The sequence below is a fragment of the Chiloscyllium plagiosum genome, unplaced genomic scaffold, assembly GCF_037043375.1.
Source record: "Chiloscyllium plagiosum isolate Xiang-an unplaced genomic scaffold, Cpla_swu_hap1 HiC_scaffold_1, whole genome shotgun sequence".
NCBI classification, from domain to species: domain Eukaryota; kingdom Metazoa; phylum Chordata; class Chondrichthyes; order Orectolobiformes; family Hemiscylliidae; genus Chiloscyllium; species Chiloscyllium plagiosum.
Window position 1 is genome coordinate 156,548,990 of NW_028270139.1, and position 18,442 is coordinate 156,567,431.

Below are 18,442 nucleotides of genomic sequence, written 5' to 3' on the forward strand. Positions count from 1 at the left end.
TTTCAAGGCAATTTTTCAAAGTGCTCAGCAAAAGTATATTCCAGTGAAAGGGAAGGACTGTAAGAAGAGGTGTAATCTGCCGTGGGTATCTAAGGAAATTAGGGCGGCTATCAAATTGAAAGGAAAGGCATACAAAGTGGCCAAGATCTGCAAGAAACAAGAATGTTAGGAAAACTTTAACAACAGAAAGTCACAAAAACAGCTGTAAAGAAATGTAAGATAGAACATGAGAAAAACAAATGAGCACAGAATATAAAGAAAGATAGCAAAAGTTTCTATAAATATATGAAATGAAAAAGAGTCGCTAAAGTAAATATTGGTCCTTTAGAGGATGAGAAGGGGTATTTAGTTGGGAGATATGATGAAATGGCCGAGGCATTGAATTTTGTATCGGTCTTCACAGTGGAGGACACTAATAACATGCCTGTAATTGACAAAAAGATGAAGGTACGTGAGGACCTGGAAACATTCATTATTATGGAAGAGGTAAGCTAATGGAGCTGAGGATAGATAAGTCTCCTGGCCCTGATGGAATGCATCCCAGGGTACTAAAAGGGATGGCGGGAGAAATAGCAAGTGCACTTATGGTAATTTTCCAAAATTCGCTGGACTCTAGGGCAGTTCCAGCAGATTGAAAAATAGCAAATGTGATGCCATTGTTTAAAAAGGGAGGCAGACAAAAGATGCGGAATTATAGACTAATTAGCTTAACCTCTGTAGTGGGGAAGATACTTGAGTCTATTATCGAGGAAGAAATAGCAAGGCATCTCGATAGAAATTGTCCAGTTGGGCAGACACAGCATGGGTTCATGAAAGGCAGGTCATGCTTCACAAATCTTTTGGAATTCCATGAAGACATTCCAAGCCATTATGATGTACCTAGATTTCCAAAAGGGCTTCGACAAGGTGCTGTACAAGAGGCTGCTGCATAAGATAAAGAAGCATGGTGTTAGGGGTAGAGTTTTAGCGTGCTTAGAGGATTGGTTGACTAACAGGAAGTGAAGAGTGGGGAGAGCTATTCTGGTTGGGAATCAGTAACCAGTAGTGTGCCTCAGAGGTCAGTGTTGGGACTGCAATTATTCACAATTTAAGTAGATGATTTGGAGTTGTGTCAAAATTTGCAGATGACAGTAAGATGAGTGGCACAGCAAAGTGTGCAGAGGAAATTTTCAGAGGAACATAGATACTTGAAGTGAGTGGGTAAAGGTCTGGCAGATGGAATGCAGTGTTAGTAAATGTGGAGTCATCCATTTTGGTAGGAGTCCAGTCTGGAGACAGTGCCTTCAAAACAATGGAGAAGTTGTCTCCCACTTTGTGCAAACGTTAACATGTTTTGAACCAGCTCACTGCTGCATCATTGGATTTAGAGTCATAGAGTCATACAGCAATGAAACAAATCTTTCGGTCCAACCAGTCCATGCTGACCATAATACCAAACTGAACTAATCCCACCTGCCTGTGCTTGGCCCATATCCCTCCAAATATTTCTTATTCATGAACTTATCTAAATGTCTATTAAATGTTGTAACATTACCTGCATCCGCCATTTGCTGTGGAAGTTCATTCCACACACAAACCACCCTCTGTGTAAAAATATTGCCCACCATGTCTTTTTAAAGTCCTTCTCCTCTCACCTTAAAAATATGCCCCTTAGTCTTTAAATTCCCCACCCGAGGGAAAAGAGACCTGTCCTTCACTTTATCTATATCCCTCATGATTTTTTAAACCTCTATAAGGTCACCCCTCAACCTCCAATGCTCCAGTGAAGAAAGTCCCAGCCTATCCAACCTTTCTTTATAACTCAAACCTTCCATTCCCAGCCATGTCCTGGTAAATCTTTTCTGAACCCTCTGCAGCTTCATTCTATCCTTCCTATAACAGGATGATCAGAACTGCACACTACTCAGAAGAGGCCTCACCAACATCTTGTACAATCTCAACATGCCATCTCAATTCCTACACTCAAATGTCTGAGTAATGAAAGCCAGCATGCTAAATGTCATCTTAACCACCCTTTCCACATTTGATGCAAACTTCAAAGAATTATGTACCTGAACCCCTAAATCTCTCCATTCTACAACACTACCCAAGGCTCTACTTTTAATTGTATGAATCCTGTCCTTGATTGTTTTACCAAAATGCTACCTCGTATTTATCCAAATTAAAACTCCATCTGCCACTCTTCAGCCCATTCACCTATTTGATCAGGATTTAAACTCCCCAAGTCTGCAATTCCTCAGCTCCCAATTAAATTTCAAAACCATTCTGAATGGAATGAACAAGAGAATAAAAGTAAATGACTTCAATAAGATGACTGTGGTTCAGGCATCAGATCAGTAGAAACACAGAAACGTATCTGTATTTCTATCTGTCCCTGTCTGCACTTGTACAGAGGCAGGCGTACAGGAACTTTGCATATGAGATCACTTAAAGTCATTCAAAATTCTACTGCCTGGGTCTTTATTTGCCCGGACTGCCCCTGTATTCTTTGGCCTGTACCAGCTCACAATTAAACAATACCTTGAATTTAAAATCCTCATCCGTAATTTCACATCCCTTTATGACGCTCTGTCTTCCTGTAATCTCTTCTGACCCCACAAATCTTTTGAGATATTTATCTCCTCTAATTCTAAGCATTTAATCAGTCCACCATTGTTGCCACTCCATGTCATAGACCAGCTGTCCAGCTAACTGACCCCCTGATATATTGATTTGATTTGATTTATTATTGTCACATGTACCTAGGTACAGTGAAAACTTTTGTTTTGCGTGCAACAAGGGCAGATCATACCAAACGAAAGTGCATTAGGATATTGGAATGTTACTGCCGCAGAGAAAACGTACAAATCACTTTCATTACAATAAAATCTCCCAAAGCGCATCACAGGAGCATTATAAACTGAAGTATGATACTGAGCCACACAGGCGATATGAGATAGGGAAGGAATTCCAAAGATGCCAACGATGTGGGTTCAATTCTTGGGCTGCCTCAGGTTATCCTCAACCTTTCCCCTTGCCTGAAGTTTGCTGACCCTGAGGTCAAACTGCCACAGTCATGTCTCTCTCTAATGAGAGACCCCCCTTCTGATCCAATACAGTTATGACAACCTGACCTACATATCAATATAAGTATATTCCATCTGTCTCATTATTTGTCAGTCTATCTGCCTCTCTCCCCATTTCAATATATTTATCTCACTGTATGTCTCCTTCTGCCGTTTTTACTTTTATTTTTGCATCTCTCCAGCTTTTTCCCCACTCTACGCAGGGTGAATGAGCACTACACAAAGGCAGCCCTCTGTCTTAAGCTGAGTTGTTTCTCTTTGCAGGAGGTACTGCTGAAACGGGCTGCTGACCTGGTTGAAGCCTTGTATGGAATGCCACACAACAACCAGGTAGGTGACAGAATGACAATGCAGTGCTATTAGCAATGACACCCAGTCCAGCACAGAAAGAGCCCAGCAGTGGTTCTTTTGATAGACAATCCAGTTCATCCTACTCATAGAATCACTACTGTGTAGTAGCAGGCCAGTTGGCCCATCAAGTCAACACCGACTCTCTGAAGAGCATCCCACCCAGACCTCTGTGCTATCCCTGTAATTTCCCATGGCCACTCCATCCAGCGTACACATTTCTGGACACTATGGGGCAATTTAGTATGGTCAATCCACCTAACCTACACATCTTTGGACTGTGAGAGGAAACTGGAGCACGCTGAGGAAACCCACGCAGGCACGGGGACAATGTGCAAACTTCACACAATCACCCGATGGTGGAATCGGACCCAGGTCCCTGACGCTGTGAGACAGCAGTGCTAACCACTGAGCCATCATGTTACCCGATACTCCCCTGCTTTTGCGCTATGTCCCTGACATTTTTTTCTCTCCGTGTGGTATTTCCTCAGTTGCCTTTTTGAAAGTTGCTTCTGAATCTGTATTCCAAATCCAGGGCAGGCAGAGCTTTTCAAATCCCAATTTATCCCAATCCCAGAATGTGGAAAAATATCATCTTTTATTTTGACAGTCTTTACATGACTGTTTCAGATATTTGGCGATACAGACTTTAATGTGTTTTCAACATGTTCTTTGTGCCCATTAAATCCACCCATTTATGTTAAACAGTTTTACTTTTTCTCTAAAATAGCAGACAGAGATGTTTGCTCACTAATAGCCTCCACAAAACCTCTGTACTGACATGGTAGATCCATGCTTGACAATAAGTTCAACCAAACCATGGAGTTGCAATGACAGGCAGAAGTGAAATCATTGTGACCTTCACCCTCACTGTCTTAGAAAGATCAAAAATAGAAGCAGGAGTAGGCCATTCGGCCCTTCGAGCCTGCTCCAGCACTCAATATGATCATCATCCAACTCAGTACCCTGTGCCTGATCACCCACCATAACTCACTGATCCCTTTAGCCCGAAGAACGATAATTAACTCCTTCTTGTATCGCTAGACTCTGATTCCTGGTTCTGGACTCACCAGTCACCAGGAACATCCTGTCTTTACCCTGTTGGAATTTTATAGGTTTCCATGAGATCCCTTCTCTCATTCTTCCAAGCTCTAGTAAATATAGCTTTAACTGACCCAGACTCTTTTTCCTCATGCTTAAGTGTGGCATTAAATCAAATATGGGAGAAAGTGAGGGCTGCAGATGCTGGAGAGTCAGAGCCAAAAAGTGTGATGCTGGGAAAGCACAGCAGACCAGGCAGCATCTGAGGAGCAGGAGAGTCGACCTTCCCATTCCTGACGAAGGGCTTCTGCCTGAAATGTTGACTCTCCGGCTCCTCGGATGCTGCCTGACCTGCTGTGCTTTTCCAGCACCACATTTTTCGACATTCAATCATTTGATCTTACTCCACAAGCTTTCTGTTTCTGTCAGTCCTATAAAAAAACCTCACATTGCAAGTTCCAATATCGAGTTATAATTGATTGTTCTCTTCAAATGTTGTTCAGAAATATTCCATCTCTTTGTCAAACTACGTACTGTCTAATTGTCTCTCCCCCACACCCTCCCCCAGGAGATTATCCTGAAGCGAGCGGCAGATATTGCGGAAGCTCTTTACAGTGTCCCCAGGAGCCACAACCAGCTTCCATCACTTGCCAATACATCGGGCCATTCGGCGATGATGGGGGTGAACTCCTTTAGCAGCCAGCTGGCAGTCAACGTGTCCGAGACATCACAGGCCAGCGACCAAGGTTTGTCATGGTACCTCTCATTCTTCTTTGGGCAAGTCAGAAAGTTGAAGGGTCAAGGCTCAAAGTTCACAACACCCACATGAGTTCAAAGCAAGGAAGAGGAAATGAGGCAAGACAAAAAATGGAAAGTGAGGACAGCTAATCTTTTTTAAAATTCACTCACAGGATGAGGGCGTCGCTGGCTAGGACAGCATTTATTGCCCATCGGGCAGTTGAGAGCCAAACACATTGCTGTTGGAATCACATGTAGTGTAGACAAGTAGGAGGCTGGAAGAACACAGCAAGCCAGGCAGCATCAGGAGGTGGAGAGATCGATGTTTCGGATGTAAGCCTTCTTCAGGACACATGTTGGCAAGATAGCAGTTTCCTTTCCTAAAGGACATTAGTGAATTAGGTGGTGTTTTTCCAACAATCAATTTATGGTTATCATTAGACTCTTAATTCTAGATTTTTATTGAATTTAAATTCCACGATTGGCCATAGCAGGATTCGAATCCCTAAGTCTCTCCACAAACAGGCCAGCGATAGTACTGGTAGGCCATCACCTCTCTAGCTTGCTGAACTCAGGACTCTAACCCCAAAGCAGAAAGGTCCCTTGGAGGACTGTAAGACTGGGGGGCCTCTCCTTGCATACCCATTACTTTCTCATTTTAAAATCAGAGAAGCATTTGATTGAAAATGAGTACATTTTTCTAATTCCAACTTCCAACCTCCCCAGCCCAACATCCATAGCCGAGAGGGGTCAGATCCTTAAGAAAGGTTGAAGTTTCTGCAGATATCATCCCCAGCTCGCCAGGTTGCTTACCAGGAGCCTGTTGCCTCACAGTGCCAGAGACCTGGGTTCAATTCCCGCCTCAGGCAACTGTCTGTGTGGAGTTTGCATATTCTCCCCGTGTCTGCGTGGGTTTCCTCCCACAGTCCAAAAATGTGCAGATTAGGTGAATTGGCCATGCTGAATTCTCCATAGTATTAGGTGTAGGGGAATGGGTCTGAGTGGATTGCTCTTTGGAGGGTTGGTGTGGACTTGTTGGGCCGAAGGGCCTGTTTCCACACTGTAAGTAATCAGCCATGAGAGCAGCAGTGAGGCATCATGGGGTATGGGCTGAGGGTGATCCAGAACTGAAACAAGCCTTGCCTTTGCCTCGTTTCCAACCGCTCGCTAAATTCTCAAAACAGCCTACTTTTTTTAGATTAGATTAGATTACTTTACAGTGTGGAAACAGGCCCTTCGGCCCAACAGGTCCACACCGACCCGCCGAAGCGCAAACCACCCATACCCCTACATTTACCCCTTACCTAACATTACGGACAATTTAACATGGCCAATTCACCTAACCTGCACATCTTTGTGACTGTGGGAGGAAACCGGAGCTCCCGGAGGAAACCCACGCAGACACGGGGAGAATGTGCAAACTCCACACAGTCAGTCGCCTGAGGCGGGAATTGAACCCAGGTCTCTGGCGCTGCGAGGCAGCAGTGCTAACCACTGTGCCACCGTGCCACCTTTGAGGCAGGAGGATGAATTCTTTTTGAAAGAAGGAAAATATGTATTTCTGCAGCATCTTTCATGACCTCATGATAGTTTCTCAACCCTTCTGAAGTATTGTCACCATCACCATGTAGGAAATACGGTGGCCCATTCTCTGTTTTGTACAGCAAAATCCCAGAAACAGCAATGTGGTCACAGTCAAAATCATCGGTTTTGTTTGCGTGAAACCAGAGGATACATGAATTGGAGTGGGCTGGGAGGGGCAAACGTTTTGATGTTGATCTGTTACTGGAGAGGAATCTCATACAATGAGTGTTTAAGGCCCAGTACAGATTTTTAATGGGGAGGTCTGACCAATCAGGAGAGATGGAGCTGAGTTGTCGTGTGCTCTCAGAAGTTCAGAGAAATGTGGAGTGATCTCCGAGACAGAGAGAGAGATCACAGTCTGAAAATGTTTAGCAGGGCAAGGGCTGAGACTGTTTCCCCTGGCTGGAGAATTTTGCGCGAGAGGGTCATGTTATAAAGATAAGGGGTCAGCCATTTCCTATTGACACCTGAGATGGTGAAGACGTTTGGAGGTAAAGGAAGGAATATGGGAATCGGGGTGAGAAGGTGGAGCCGAGATTGAGTTTGAGCTGTGATAGAGAATGGCAGAACTGGTTCAAGAGGTCACATGGTCAACTCCTCTTAATGTTCTGGTTAGCTGGGCAACTGCTTTATGATGCAGAGTAACGCCAACAGCATAGGTGCAATTCTTGCACTGACTGAGATTACCATGGAGGTCTTTGCTTCAAAATATTCTCCCTGAGGCATGGTGACCCTCAGGTTATACTGCTACCAGTCATCTCTCTCTTCCTAATGGCAGAGTGGGACTACGGCGTTTTTTGCTTATTTGTTCATAGAATGAGGGCACTGTTGGTCCGGCCAGCATTTATTGCCCATCCCAAGGAACTCTTAAGAGTCAACCACATTTGCTGTGGGTCTGGAGTCACATATAGGCCAGACCAGGTAAGTATGGCAGATTCCTTCCCTAAAGGACGTGAGTGAACCAAATGGGTTTTTCCAACAATCAGCAATGGATTCATGACCACCATTAGACCATCATTTTCATTGAATTCAAATCCCACCATCTGCCATGGCAGGATTCAAACCCAGGCCTCCAGAAACATTCCCTGAGTCTCTGGTTCAATAGCCCAGCAATAACACCATTAAGCCATCGCCTCCCCCCAGTTTACTTTTGCTGATGCTCCTATCTTGCTGTGAGGGTAGACAAGAGTTTTGGTTTGACACTTTGTCTAAAAGGTGGTGCCTCAGACAGTGCAGTGCTCCCTCAGTGTTGCACTGGAGCCTTTGACACTTTGCATTCATATCTCAGTAACGCAGTCTGGCAAGTAAAGGTTAATTTCTGACTATTGTGGAGGCATTTTACAGAGTTGTGGGCTGTGTTCATTGCCTTTCGACGTGTGGATGCATTAATTACAAGCTTATGACAGAGGCTTGTATTTTGGGGCAGTGCGGGACCCAGGTTCGATTCCAGCCTCAGGCGACTGCCTGCGTAGAGTTTGCACATTCTCCCCGTGTCTGCGTGGGTTTCCTCCGGATGCTCCGGTTTCCACCCACAGTCCAAAGATGTGCAGGTTAGGGTGAATTGGCCAAGCTAATTGCCCGTAGTGTTCAGGGATGTATAGGTTAGGTGCATTAGTTGGGATGGATGTAGAGTAACAGGATAGGGGAATGGGAATCGGGTGGGTCAATCTTCAAAGGGTCTAGTTGGGCCAAAGGTCCTGTTTCCACACTGCAGGGATTCTATGATTGATCCTATGCTGGGGTGGGGGTGGGAATGGAATATTTGGCAGGTGGTAAGTTACTGTGATTTTTAGAAATAGATCCAGGATTAACTGATAACCTTCTGTAGAACTTGAACCCACAACCCTCTCCCTCATAGCAAGAAGGTTCATCATAGCTTTAATGGAGACAGTGTGTGCCATGCAGTCTTATCCTGAGCTTTGTCACAGATCATTTCAATAATCATATTGCACTTTGTATGCTCAGTGCATTGCTAACTTAGACTGCTGTTCAATATACATCTGCATCATGGCCGAGCCTGAAGGCGATTGGTAAACAATGATTATTCTGACATGAGACCTCCAGCTTTTGTTGCTTGGGTTTTGTATCTGGCATCTCAAAGGGGGAGACAGAGAAATCTGTCTGGGCTCACTTTTAAAAGGAGAGACTGTATCACTCAGCCTATCCCTCCCATCTCTCTCTCTGTCTCTCTCTCTCTCTGACCATCCCTCCCTGTCTCTCTCTCTCTCTCTGGCCATCCCTCCCTGTCTCTCTCTCTCTCTCTCTCTCTCTGATCATCCCTCACTGTCCCACTCTCTCCACTCCCTCTCTCTCTCTCTTTGACCAGAGAAATCTGTCTCTGAGACGAAGTAACAGAAAATAAATTGGAACAATTTGAGTCATCCCGACCTGTGTAAAATAGCATTTTGATGTAGAATGGAGAAACGTGCCACTGCTATGATCTTCTCATATTGCCTGGTCACTTCAGGCTCTCCAGCCTTAATGCGATGTGTTTCTGGTGCTGCTGGCGGTGAGGTGCTGCAGGCACAGAGCCCACATGCTTACAAGCTGCAGAGTGCCTCTTGAAAGTTCCCCTTCACTTCCCAGCAGCCAGCCTGCTAATTGCAGGGCTTATGCTCCTGTGACTGTGACCAATTAAAGGACGGCGGGAGGTCGGAGCTGGATGAAACGAGGCCTAATCGAGAGTAGGATGTGTCCTCATGGCTACCATGTGCAATCAGAGTCAGAGAGAGAGATGGTCAGCGAGAGACAAGGAGGGATGGTCAGAGAGAGAGAGAGACAGGGTGGGATGGCCAGAGAGAGAGAGACAGGGAGGGATGGTCAGAGAGAGAGAGAGAGAGAGAGAGAGAGATGGGAGGGATAGGCTGAGTGATACAGTCTCTCCTTTTAAAGGTGAGCCCAGGAAGATCTGTGAGTGCCAGTCCCAAAGCAGAGCTGTGTCTCTGATGGTTGGTAATTGCCCGCTCCCACCCATCCTGCCCTCCTTGATCCTCCCCTCCCCGCTTTGCTGAAGTCCCCTGCCTCTCCACTGGGAAAAGAAATGCTGTTTTCCAACCTCTGAATTTTCCAAGCATTGACTATCTTCTTCCCTAATCTGAAGTGAGGGCGGTGGTCCGGTGATTTGTCACAACTCGAGAGACATGAACCCCTCCCCCACCGCCAACTCCCAGTGATTAATTTCCATGCTCGGCTTGGGCGCCTTCACATCGCAGGGTGATTAGTGTTACATGGAGAAGTCTCCGCTGAAATGAGCTACAAAATACACACAGCAAAGAATCGGGCCATTTGGCCCAACATGTCCATAAGAACATTGGAACAGGAGTAGGCCATTCAGCCCCTTGAGCTTGTTATGCCATTCAGTCAGATCCTGGCTGAGCTGTGGCCTAACTCCATTTACCTCCCTTTGGCCCATACCCCTTAATACATTTGTTCTATCTCAGATTTGAAATGAACAACTGATCCAGCATCTACTGCCGTTTGTGGAAGACAATTCCAAACAATTACTACCCTTTATGTTTGGAAGTACTTCCTAAGTCTCCGCTGATGTTTAAGCTCCACATTGGCCTCCTCCCACACTATCTACCCACTTCATTTCACTCTGTCATCATACCATTCTGTTTCTTCCCCTTAAATGCAGTTATGTTATCCAGCATCTTAGCCACTTCTTTTGGCAGTGAGTTCCATACTGTAATTGTGTTGGATGACTAAGTCTTTTTCATTCACTTATGAGGAATGGGAGGAGCTGCCTGTCCCTGGTTGCCCTTGAGAAGGTGGTGGTGAGCTGCCTTCTGGAACCGCTGCAGTCCACCTGCTGTAGGTAGATCCACAATGCCCTTAGGGAGGGAATTCCAGGATTTTGACCTAGAGACAGGGAAGGAACAGCTGATATATTTCCAAGTCAGGATGGTGAGTGGCTTGGAGGGGAACTTGAAGGGGATGGTGCTCCCGTGTATCTGCTGCCCTTGTCTTTCTAGATGGAAGTGGTCGTGGGTTTGGAAGGTGCTGCCTGAGGGTCTTTGGTGAATTTTTATAGTGCATCTTGTACTTAGTACACATTGCTGCGACTGAGCATTGGTGTTGGGGGAGGGGATGCTTGTGGATGTGGTACCAATCAAGCCGGCCGCTTTGTCCTGGATGATGTCAAGCTTCTTGAGTGTTGTTGGAGCTGCACCCATCCAGGCAAGTCATTCACATCCCTCCTGATTGCCATTAGATTTGTTAGTGTCTACATTGTATTTATGACAATGTTGGGCTCGCTTCCCACATCAATGTCCATAACTGGTAACATTTTCTTTGCATCTACCCTATCAATCGCCTTCAAAATTCTTGAGACCTCTATCAGATCCAGCTTTTGACTTCCTTTATATAAGAGCCCCATCAACCCCACAATCCTATGTTTGCACATTTTGCTTCCCAAACTCTCAGGAATTTGTGTTTGATTTCCATAACACACGTTGAGCGGCTGCAAGTCATGAACTCTACCTGGAGAAACTTACCCACTCCCTCGTTGAGGGAATGTCAGAATCAGACTGACCCAACACTGAGTGATGTACCTGATTATAAAGAAAATCAGATGATTACACTAATTGCTGATGTAAATCTGTCATTATGTGAAAGACTAATTCATATTGACAGCACATAATGCACCAACAAGTGCCCATTAATCTCTGGTACTCGCTGCCAGGTATTCATTACTCGATGTAGTTCACTCTCAGGTAGCCATTACTCTCAGCGTAAATCATTTACTCCCAGAGATCCGTTACTGTGTGGCTCACCTTCAGATTTTTGGGGATTTTTTTATCATTGTTGTTATGACTTCCACATCAACAGAGAGCCGTCTGTGTGAAATCCAAGTTGCATACAAGGGAGTGCTGCACTGTGAGAAGTGCCATCTTTCAACAGAGACATTAAAGTTTGACTCTGCCTGCCCTCTTGGGTGGATGGAGAAAATCCCAGGGCACTGTCTTCAGGAAGAGTGGGGGTTTCTCTCAGTGCTCTGTCCACTACTTGTCCCTCAACAACCAGTCACAACCACCTCCCCCCGCCCCACCCCTCCCGGCCCCCCAAAAAAAACTGGGGATCATCTGGCCAATATTGCTGTGTGAAAATTAATGGAGTCATAGTGTTTTTACAGGAAGCAAAAAAACCCTTTGACCCATTATACCTCACCGGTCAATATCTACTCAAATCCTGTTTGCTAGCACTTGGCCTGTAGCTTTGGATGGTTTGGCATAAGTGCTCACCCAAATACTTCCTAAATGTCTTGAGTGTTCCCACCTCTATCAGGTATTGAGTTCCACACATCCACCACCCTCTCAGGGAAAACAATCCCCTCTGAAACCCCACTCTTTAGCTTTAAACTGTGCCCCCTGAATATTCAGCCCTCTAATAAGGGGAAAGGTTTATCCCTATCTGCCCTGTGTTCCTCAGACCTTTGTGCATCTCAATAATATCATCCCCTCAGACCTCTCTGCTCTAAGGAACACGGCTCAAGCCTATCCAGCCTCACTTCATAGCTGAAATGCTCCACTGCATGCATCATCATGGTGAAAGCTTTTTCAAACCCTTCAGTCTTTCCTGTAGTGAGGTGACGAGAACTGCACACAGTACTCGAGCTGTGGATTAACAGCTCCAACGTAACCTCCCTGCATTTATATACAGTGCCTTGACCAAAAGCCAAGTATCCTTAGAGGCAACCACCTTATCTACCTGTCCTGCTGCCTTCAAAAGTCTGTCAACATATCCACCTCTGATCCTCTGTATTTTCGAGGGTGCAACCATTCAATGTCATGGAGTCACAGAGTCATAGAGGAAACAGACCCATCGCTCCAACTCGTCCATGCTGACCAGATATCCTAACCTAATCAATTCCCATTTGCCAGTACTTGGCCCATATCCCTCCAAACCCTTCCTATTCATATACCATCCTGATGCCTTTTAAATGTTGTAATTGTATCAGCCTCTACCACTTCCTCTGGCAGCTCATTCCATACATGCACCACCCTCTGTGTGAAAACATTGCTCCTTAGGTCCCTTTTAAATCTTTCCTCTCTTACCCTAAACTTATGCCCTCTGGATTCCCCCACCCCAAGGAAAAGACCTGGTCTATTTACCCTATTCATGCTCCTCATGATTTTATAAACCTCTATAAGGTCCCCCCTCAGTCTCCGACGCTCCAGGGAATAGAGCCCCAGGCTATTCAGCCTCTCCTTATAGCTCACACCCTCCAACCCAGGCAACATCCTTTCCCTTGTCTTGTTACTCCTCCCAAAATTTCAGGATTAAATTTCATTTGTCATTGTTCAGCTTCTCTAACCAGCCGATCCTGTAGTCTGAGGCGTTTCTCCTTCAGGTTACCACAACACCAATTATGCCCCATCTTTGAACTTACTGATCACATACCTCCTACGTTAACATCTTGACCATTAGTGCACCCTGCCAATAGAATCATATCATTTCAGTGGGGTGACCAGAACTGCCTAATCAAAATTCTGTCAAGCTCCAACGTAACATTCCTGCTCTTAAAATGTAACTTGTGATTGATAAATGCAACTGTGCCAGAGGCCCTATTAACCTGTGCTACAATCTTCAGAAATCTGTGGACAAGTGTCCCAAGGTCCCTCTACTCCTCTGAGCTTTCTAGTGTCCTGCCATTCATTGACTTCTCCTTTGTCTGGTGCATCACCTCACACTTTTCAGGGTTAAATTCCATCTGCCACATGTCTATCTGACCAAGCCATCTTTTTAAAACTTAGAGTTATGATCACTGTTCCCAAAATGGTCCCCACGGAAACTTCGTTCCCTCATACAAGGTCTAATATGGCCCTTTTCCTTCTTGGACTATCTGCAAGAAACCCTCCTGGAACATCCAACAAATTCTGCCCCATCTAAGCCCCTGGCATTGAGGGAGTCCCAGTCAACATTGGAGAAGTTAAAATCGTCCACAGCAACAATCTACAAAAAAAATTGTTTTTACATTTTTCCATGATCTACTTACATATTTGTTCTTTTATCTCCTGCTGGCTATTGAGAGGTTGATGGTGTAATCCACCATGGTGATTGCTCTACTCCTGAGTTTTACCCATATTGCCTTGCAGAACGGGCCCTCCAAGATGTCCTCTCTTGGTACAGCTGTGACATTCTCCTCAAGCACTTTTACATCTCTCTGTATCAAGCCAGACACATCTAAACCCTGGAACATTGAGCTGCCAGTCCAGCCTTTCTCCCAACCAAGTTTCTGCAATGGCTCCAATGTTCCATGTAGTAATCCAGACTCTAAGCTCACCTGCTTTACCTGTTATACTCCTTGCATTAAAGTAAATAAACTTCAGCCCTCCAGTCCAGCTGTATTCATTAACCTGGCCCTGTCTTGTTCGAGTTACTTGACTTAACATTGACCTTCTCCTCAGTCACTCCACACACTGACATCCTGCTCTGGTTCCCATCCCCTGCCACATGAATTTAAACCCTCCTGAGGGGCACGAATAATCTTCCCTGCCAGGATATTAATGGCCCTGGAGTTAAGGTGCAACCTGTCCTTGTACAGGTCCCAACTGCCCTGGAAGAGATCTCAATGATCTACATACATGAAGCCCTCTCTCCTACACCAGCTCTTTAGCCATACATCTGACTGGATGTCTTTCCTATTTCTAGCCTCACCAGCACATGGCACAGGGGATAATTCTCAGATTACAACCCAAGAGGTTCTGCTTTTTAACTTTCGACCTAACTCACTAAATTCCACATGTAGGACCTCATCGCTCTTCTTGCCGATGTTGGAGAAAGTAAGGACTGCAGGTGCTGGAGATCAGATTCAATAAATGTGGTGCTGGAAAAGCACAGCCATGGAGACATGAAGACATGGAGAATGAAGACATTCCTGATGAAGAGTTCATGCTTGAAAAGTCAACTCTCCTGCTGCTCGGATGCTGCCTGACCGGCTGTGCTTTTCCAGCACCACACTTTTTGACTTCTTGCCAATGTTGTCAGTACTAGAATGGACCACGACCCTCCCCATTCAGAATATCCCATGCCCACTGAGAGAGATTCTTGATCCTGGCACCAGGGAGGCAACACACCATCCTGAGCTCTTTTTGCCACAGTTAAATGGGGTCCAGTCAGTTCCCATTTGATTGCATGTAAATGTAATCTTGTACAAGTGAGAAATGCCTTTGGTTTGTTTGCTGGATCAAGTCAAAATCCAATGTTGTTCCTTCTTATGCTATTGTACACAGTGGCCACAGTAATGCCTACCTGTGTCCCTGGATATATTACTACTCCCTTCTCATTACTGCTGTCCTACACTTTGACCCTCCCTGTTATAGATCTGGGTACTGCTTTCCCCTCAGAGGCCATTCCCATGCCAACAGTGTCCAAAACGATGCCCCTGTTTGCGAGGGGAATGGCCACAGGGGACTCCTGCACTGCTTGCTTCCCCCTCCTGACAGTCACCCATCTCTCCAACTGAAACCACATCCCTGAAACCCTGATCTATGTTCTAAAAATAACTTCCTGCCTCTTGTATGCTCTAGAGTGGGTCCAACTCCCACTCCGACTAAACCATGTGATCTGGGAGGAGCTGCAGGTGGGCACACATCCTGCAGACAGAATTATCAGAACCTTTAACTGCTCTCTGATTTCCCACATCTCACAGGAAGACATACCACTCCACTAACTACCATTTCTAGCCCACGAGTAACCATTGCATTTACAGACGAGGAAAGATCTGTTTTTTTATTTCAAACAAAACTGTATTCATAAAATTACTTTTATATACAAACATAGTTACAAAAGCAGCTCGGTTCTGTGCAGTAGCATTAGAAGGAACAAGCAATCATTGGACTTTGACTCTATCCAGCAAACAAATCAAAGGCATTTCTTACTTGCTCAATGATTATATTTACATGCAATTGAATGGTAACTGACGGGACACTGTCTAACTGCGGCAGAAAGAGCTCAGACAGTGCTCTTTCCCCACTGCGCCTTGACGGCAGCTGCCCCAAGCATTAGTGTGTCCCTCAGCAGATAGTCCTGGACCTTGGAGTGTGCCAGTCTGCAACATTCAGTCAGCGTCAATTCCTTGTTCTGGAAGACCAACAAGTTTCGTGCGGACCAAAGAGCATCTTTCACCAAGTCCTCCAGGCGCAGTTAGTGTTTGTTTCAATGTGCGTCCGGGGAACAGACCATAGAGCACAGAGTGTCACGTCACAGAGCTGCTCGGAACTAGCCTCCACAAAAACCACTGCATCTTTCTCCAGGCTTCCTTTGCAAAGTCACATTCCAGAAGGAGGTATGTGACAGTCTCTACTTCGAGGGCAGCGTGCAGTGATGCAGAGAGACCAGGCATGCATAAAGGATCTCACAGGATCCCTTTCTCACCACCAGCCAAGCGATGTTTTGAAAAGTTCTGGTGATGAGGCATTCTGCCAAATGACTTGGACAGTCTGCTCAGGGAGCCGCTCAACAGCATTCATCCTCCCCTTTTCCTGCAGGGTCTCGAGGACACTACATGCTGACCACTTCGTGATGAACTGCTGGTAAAAAGTGCTTTTCTTTGCAAATTTCACCACAAAGGACTGTTGATATGGAATGGTCCAACAACATCGCTTGGCTGGTGGTGAGAAAGGGATCCTGTGAGATCCTGGTCTCTCTGCATCACCGCACGCTGCCCTCGAAGTAGAGACTGTCACATACATCCTTCTGGAATGTGGGCGGCACGGTGGCACAGTGGTTAGCACTGCTGCCTCACAGCGCCAGAGACCCGGGTTCAATTCCCGCCTCAGGCGACTGACTGTGTGGAGTTTGCACGTTCTCCCCGTGTCTGTGTGGGTTTCCTCCGGGTGCTCCGGTTTCCTCCCACAGTCCAAAGATGTGCAGGTCAGGTGAATTGGCCAAGCTAAATTGCCCGTAGTGTTAGGTAAGGGGTAAATGTAGGGGTATGGGTGGGTTGCGCTTCGGCGGGGCGGTGTGGACTTGTTGGACCGAAGGGCCTGTTTCCACACTGTAAGTAATCTAATCTAATCTAATCTAATTTGGAGCATTCTGCAGCAGCAAGTCCAGCTCCATCCTTCACAACACTGGCGTCAGGTAGAACTTCAGTACGTAGTGACACTTGGTGTTTACGTACCGAGGATCTACGCACAGCTTGGTGCAGCTGCGCACATTAGGTATATTCCTCTCCCTTTATCCAGAGCTTATACATGGTGTCCCTGCGGACACAGTTCATCTTAGACCTCCAGATGTAGATGAAATGGAATAGCACACTGGGGAATGGGCCAGACCTGCACCACGTACAACAGAGAGAGTGTCTCATACCTGATGACCAGGTTTTCACCCACAATGGAGAGAGAGTAGTGTTCCAGTTTCTACCTCACCCTGGTGATACAGTCCTCCCAAGATTTTGTACATGCCTTGGTTCCTCTGAACCATATTCCCAGCACCTTACAGTAATCTGTCCTGACAGTGAAGGGAATAAAAGATAAACTTCTCCCAGAATTCTCCTCAGTCACTTCTCACTACCGCCCTCTGTTGGATGTGTTTCTTCCTGTTGAGCATCAGGTCCTCCACCATTCACTTCTCAGTCGTGGTGAGCGAACTGACTTCTCCCAGGATCCTCCTTAGTCGCTTCCTTCTGCTGCTGTCTGTTGGATTGGCTCTTTGATATTCCATTGGACACCGGCCTACAGTCACACAAATAGCCTTATGCCACCACCCTTTATCTCCTACCACTAAGCCTATTTTGGATCCATCTTGTCAAATTTCCCCATGTCCCACATGCTTTTATTTTCCTTATCAGTCTCCCATGTGGGACCTCATCAAAGGCTTTGCTGAACTCCATATAAACTAGATCAACTCTCTTTGACATCCCTGGTCACCGCCTTGAAAAATAATCCATCAAATTTATTAGACAGGACCTGACCCTGACAAAGCCATGCTGACCATCCCTAATAGTCCCAAGTGGAGATTAATTCTCTCCTACAGAATTTTCTCTGTCCCCCTCCACTGATGTGACACTCACTGGTCAGTCATTCCCTGGTCTATCTCTAACACCCTTCATGCAATATGCAACCACATTAGTTATCCTCCAGGCCTCAGGCACCTCCACTGTGGCCGGAGAGGAATTGAAAATTTGAGTCAGAACCCTGGAAGTTTTCTTTCTCACCTCCCAAGCCACCTAGGATACAATTCATCTGGACCTGGGGATTTGTATGTCTGGACCTCCAATATCTCTTCATTCCCAATGTCAATCTCGTCATGTTTATTGAATGTTTGCAAGGGATACAACTTGCATTAGCTAGTTAGACATAATAACAAGCTCTATCAGGAGACAGTCTGATGGCCTAATGGTATTGTTATCGCTAGACTGTTAACCCAGAGACCCAAGTAATGTTCAGGGGACCTGGGTTTAAATCCTGTCATGGTGGAATTTGAATTAAGAGAATTAATCTTGGATTAAGAGTCCAATGGTGACCATGTGTCAATTGTCTGGGGAAAAGCCCATCTGGCTTACTAATGCCCATTAGGGAAGGAATCTGCTGTCCTTGCCTGGTCTGGCCTACTTGTGACTCCAGACCCACAGCAATGTGATGGTCACTGAATGGCCTTCTGGGAAATTAGGGATGAGCAATAAATGCTGATTTAGCCAGCAACATCCATGTCCCATGAAT

The 18,442-nt window shown here is 45.7% G+C and overlaps 1 protein-coding gene across 7 annotated transcripts in view; it reads left to right on the forward strand.

Annotated features, from left to right (window-relative positions):
• The window catches only part of LOC122551859 (transcription factor COE3-like), a 474,992-nt gene that overhangs the window by 424,189 nt on the left and 32,361 nt on the right, over positions 1 to 18,442 (forward strand). For all 7 annotated transcript variants that reach the window (XM_087991763.1, XM_087991769.1, XM_087991775.1 and 4 more), the window contains exons 12-13: positions 3,330 to 3,395; positions 5,023 to 5,200. In XM_087991763.1, the coding sequence (XP_087847889.1) occupies positions 3,330 to 3,395; positions 5,023 to 5,200 (244 nt within the window). The remainder of the gene's footprint in view (positions 1 to 3,329; positions 3,396 to 5,022; positions 5,201 to 18,442) is intronic.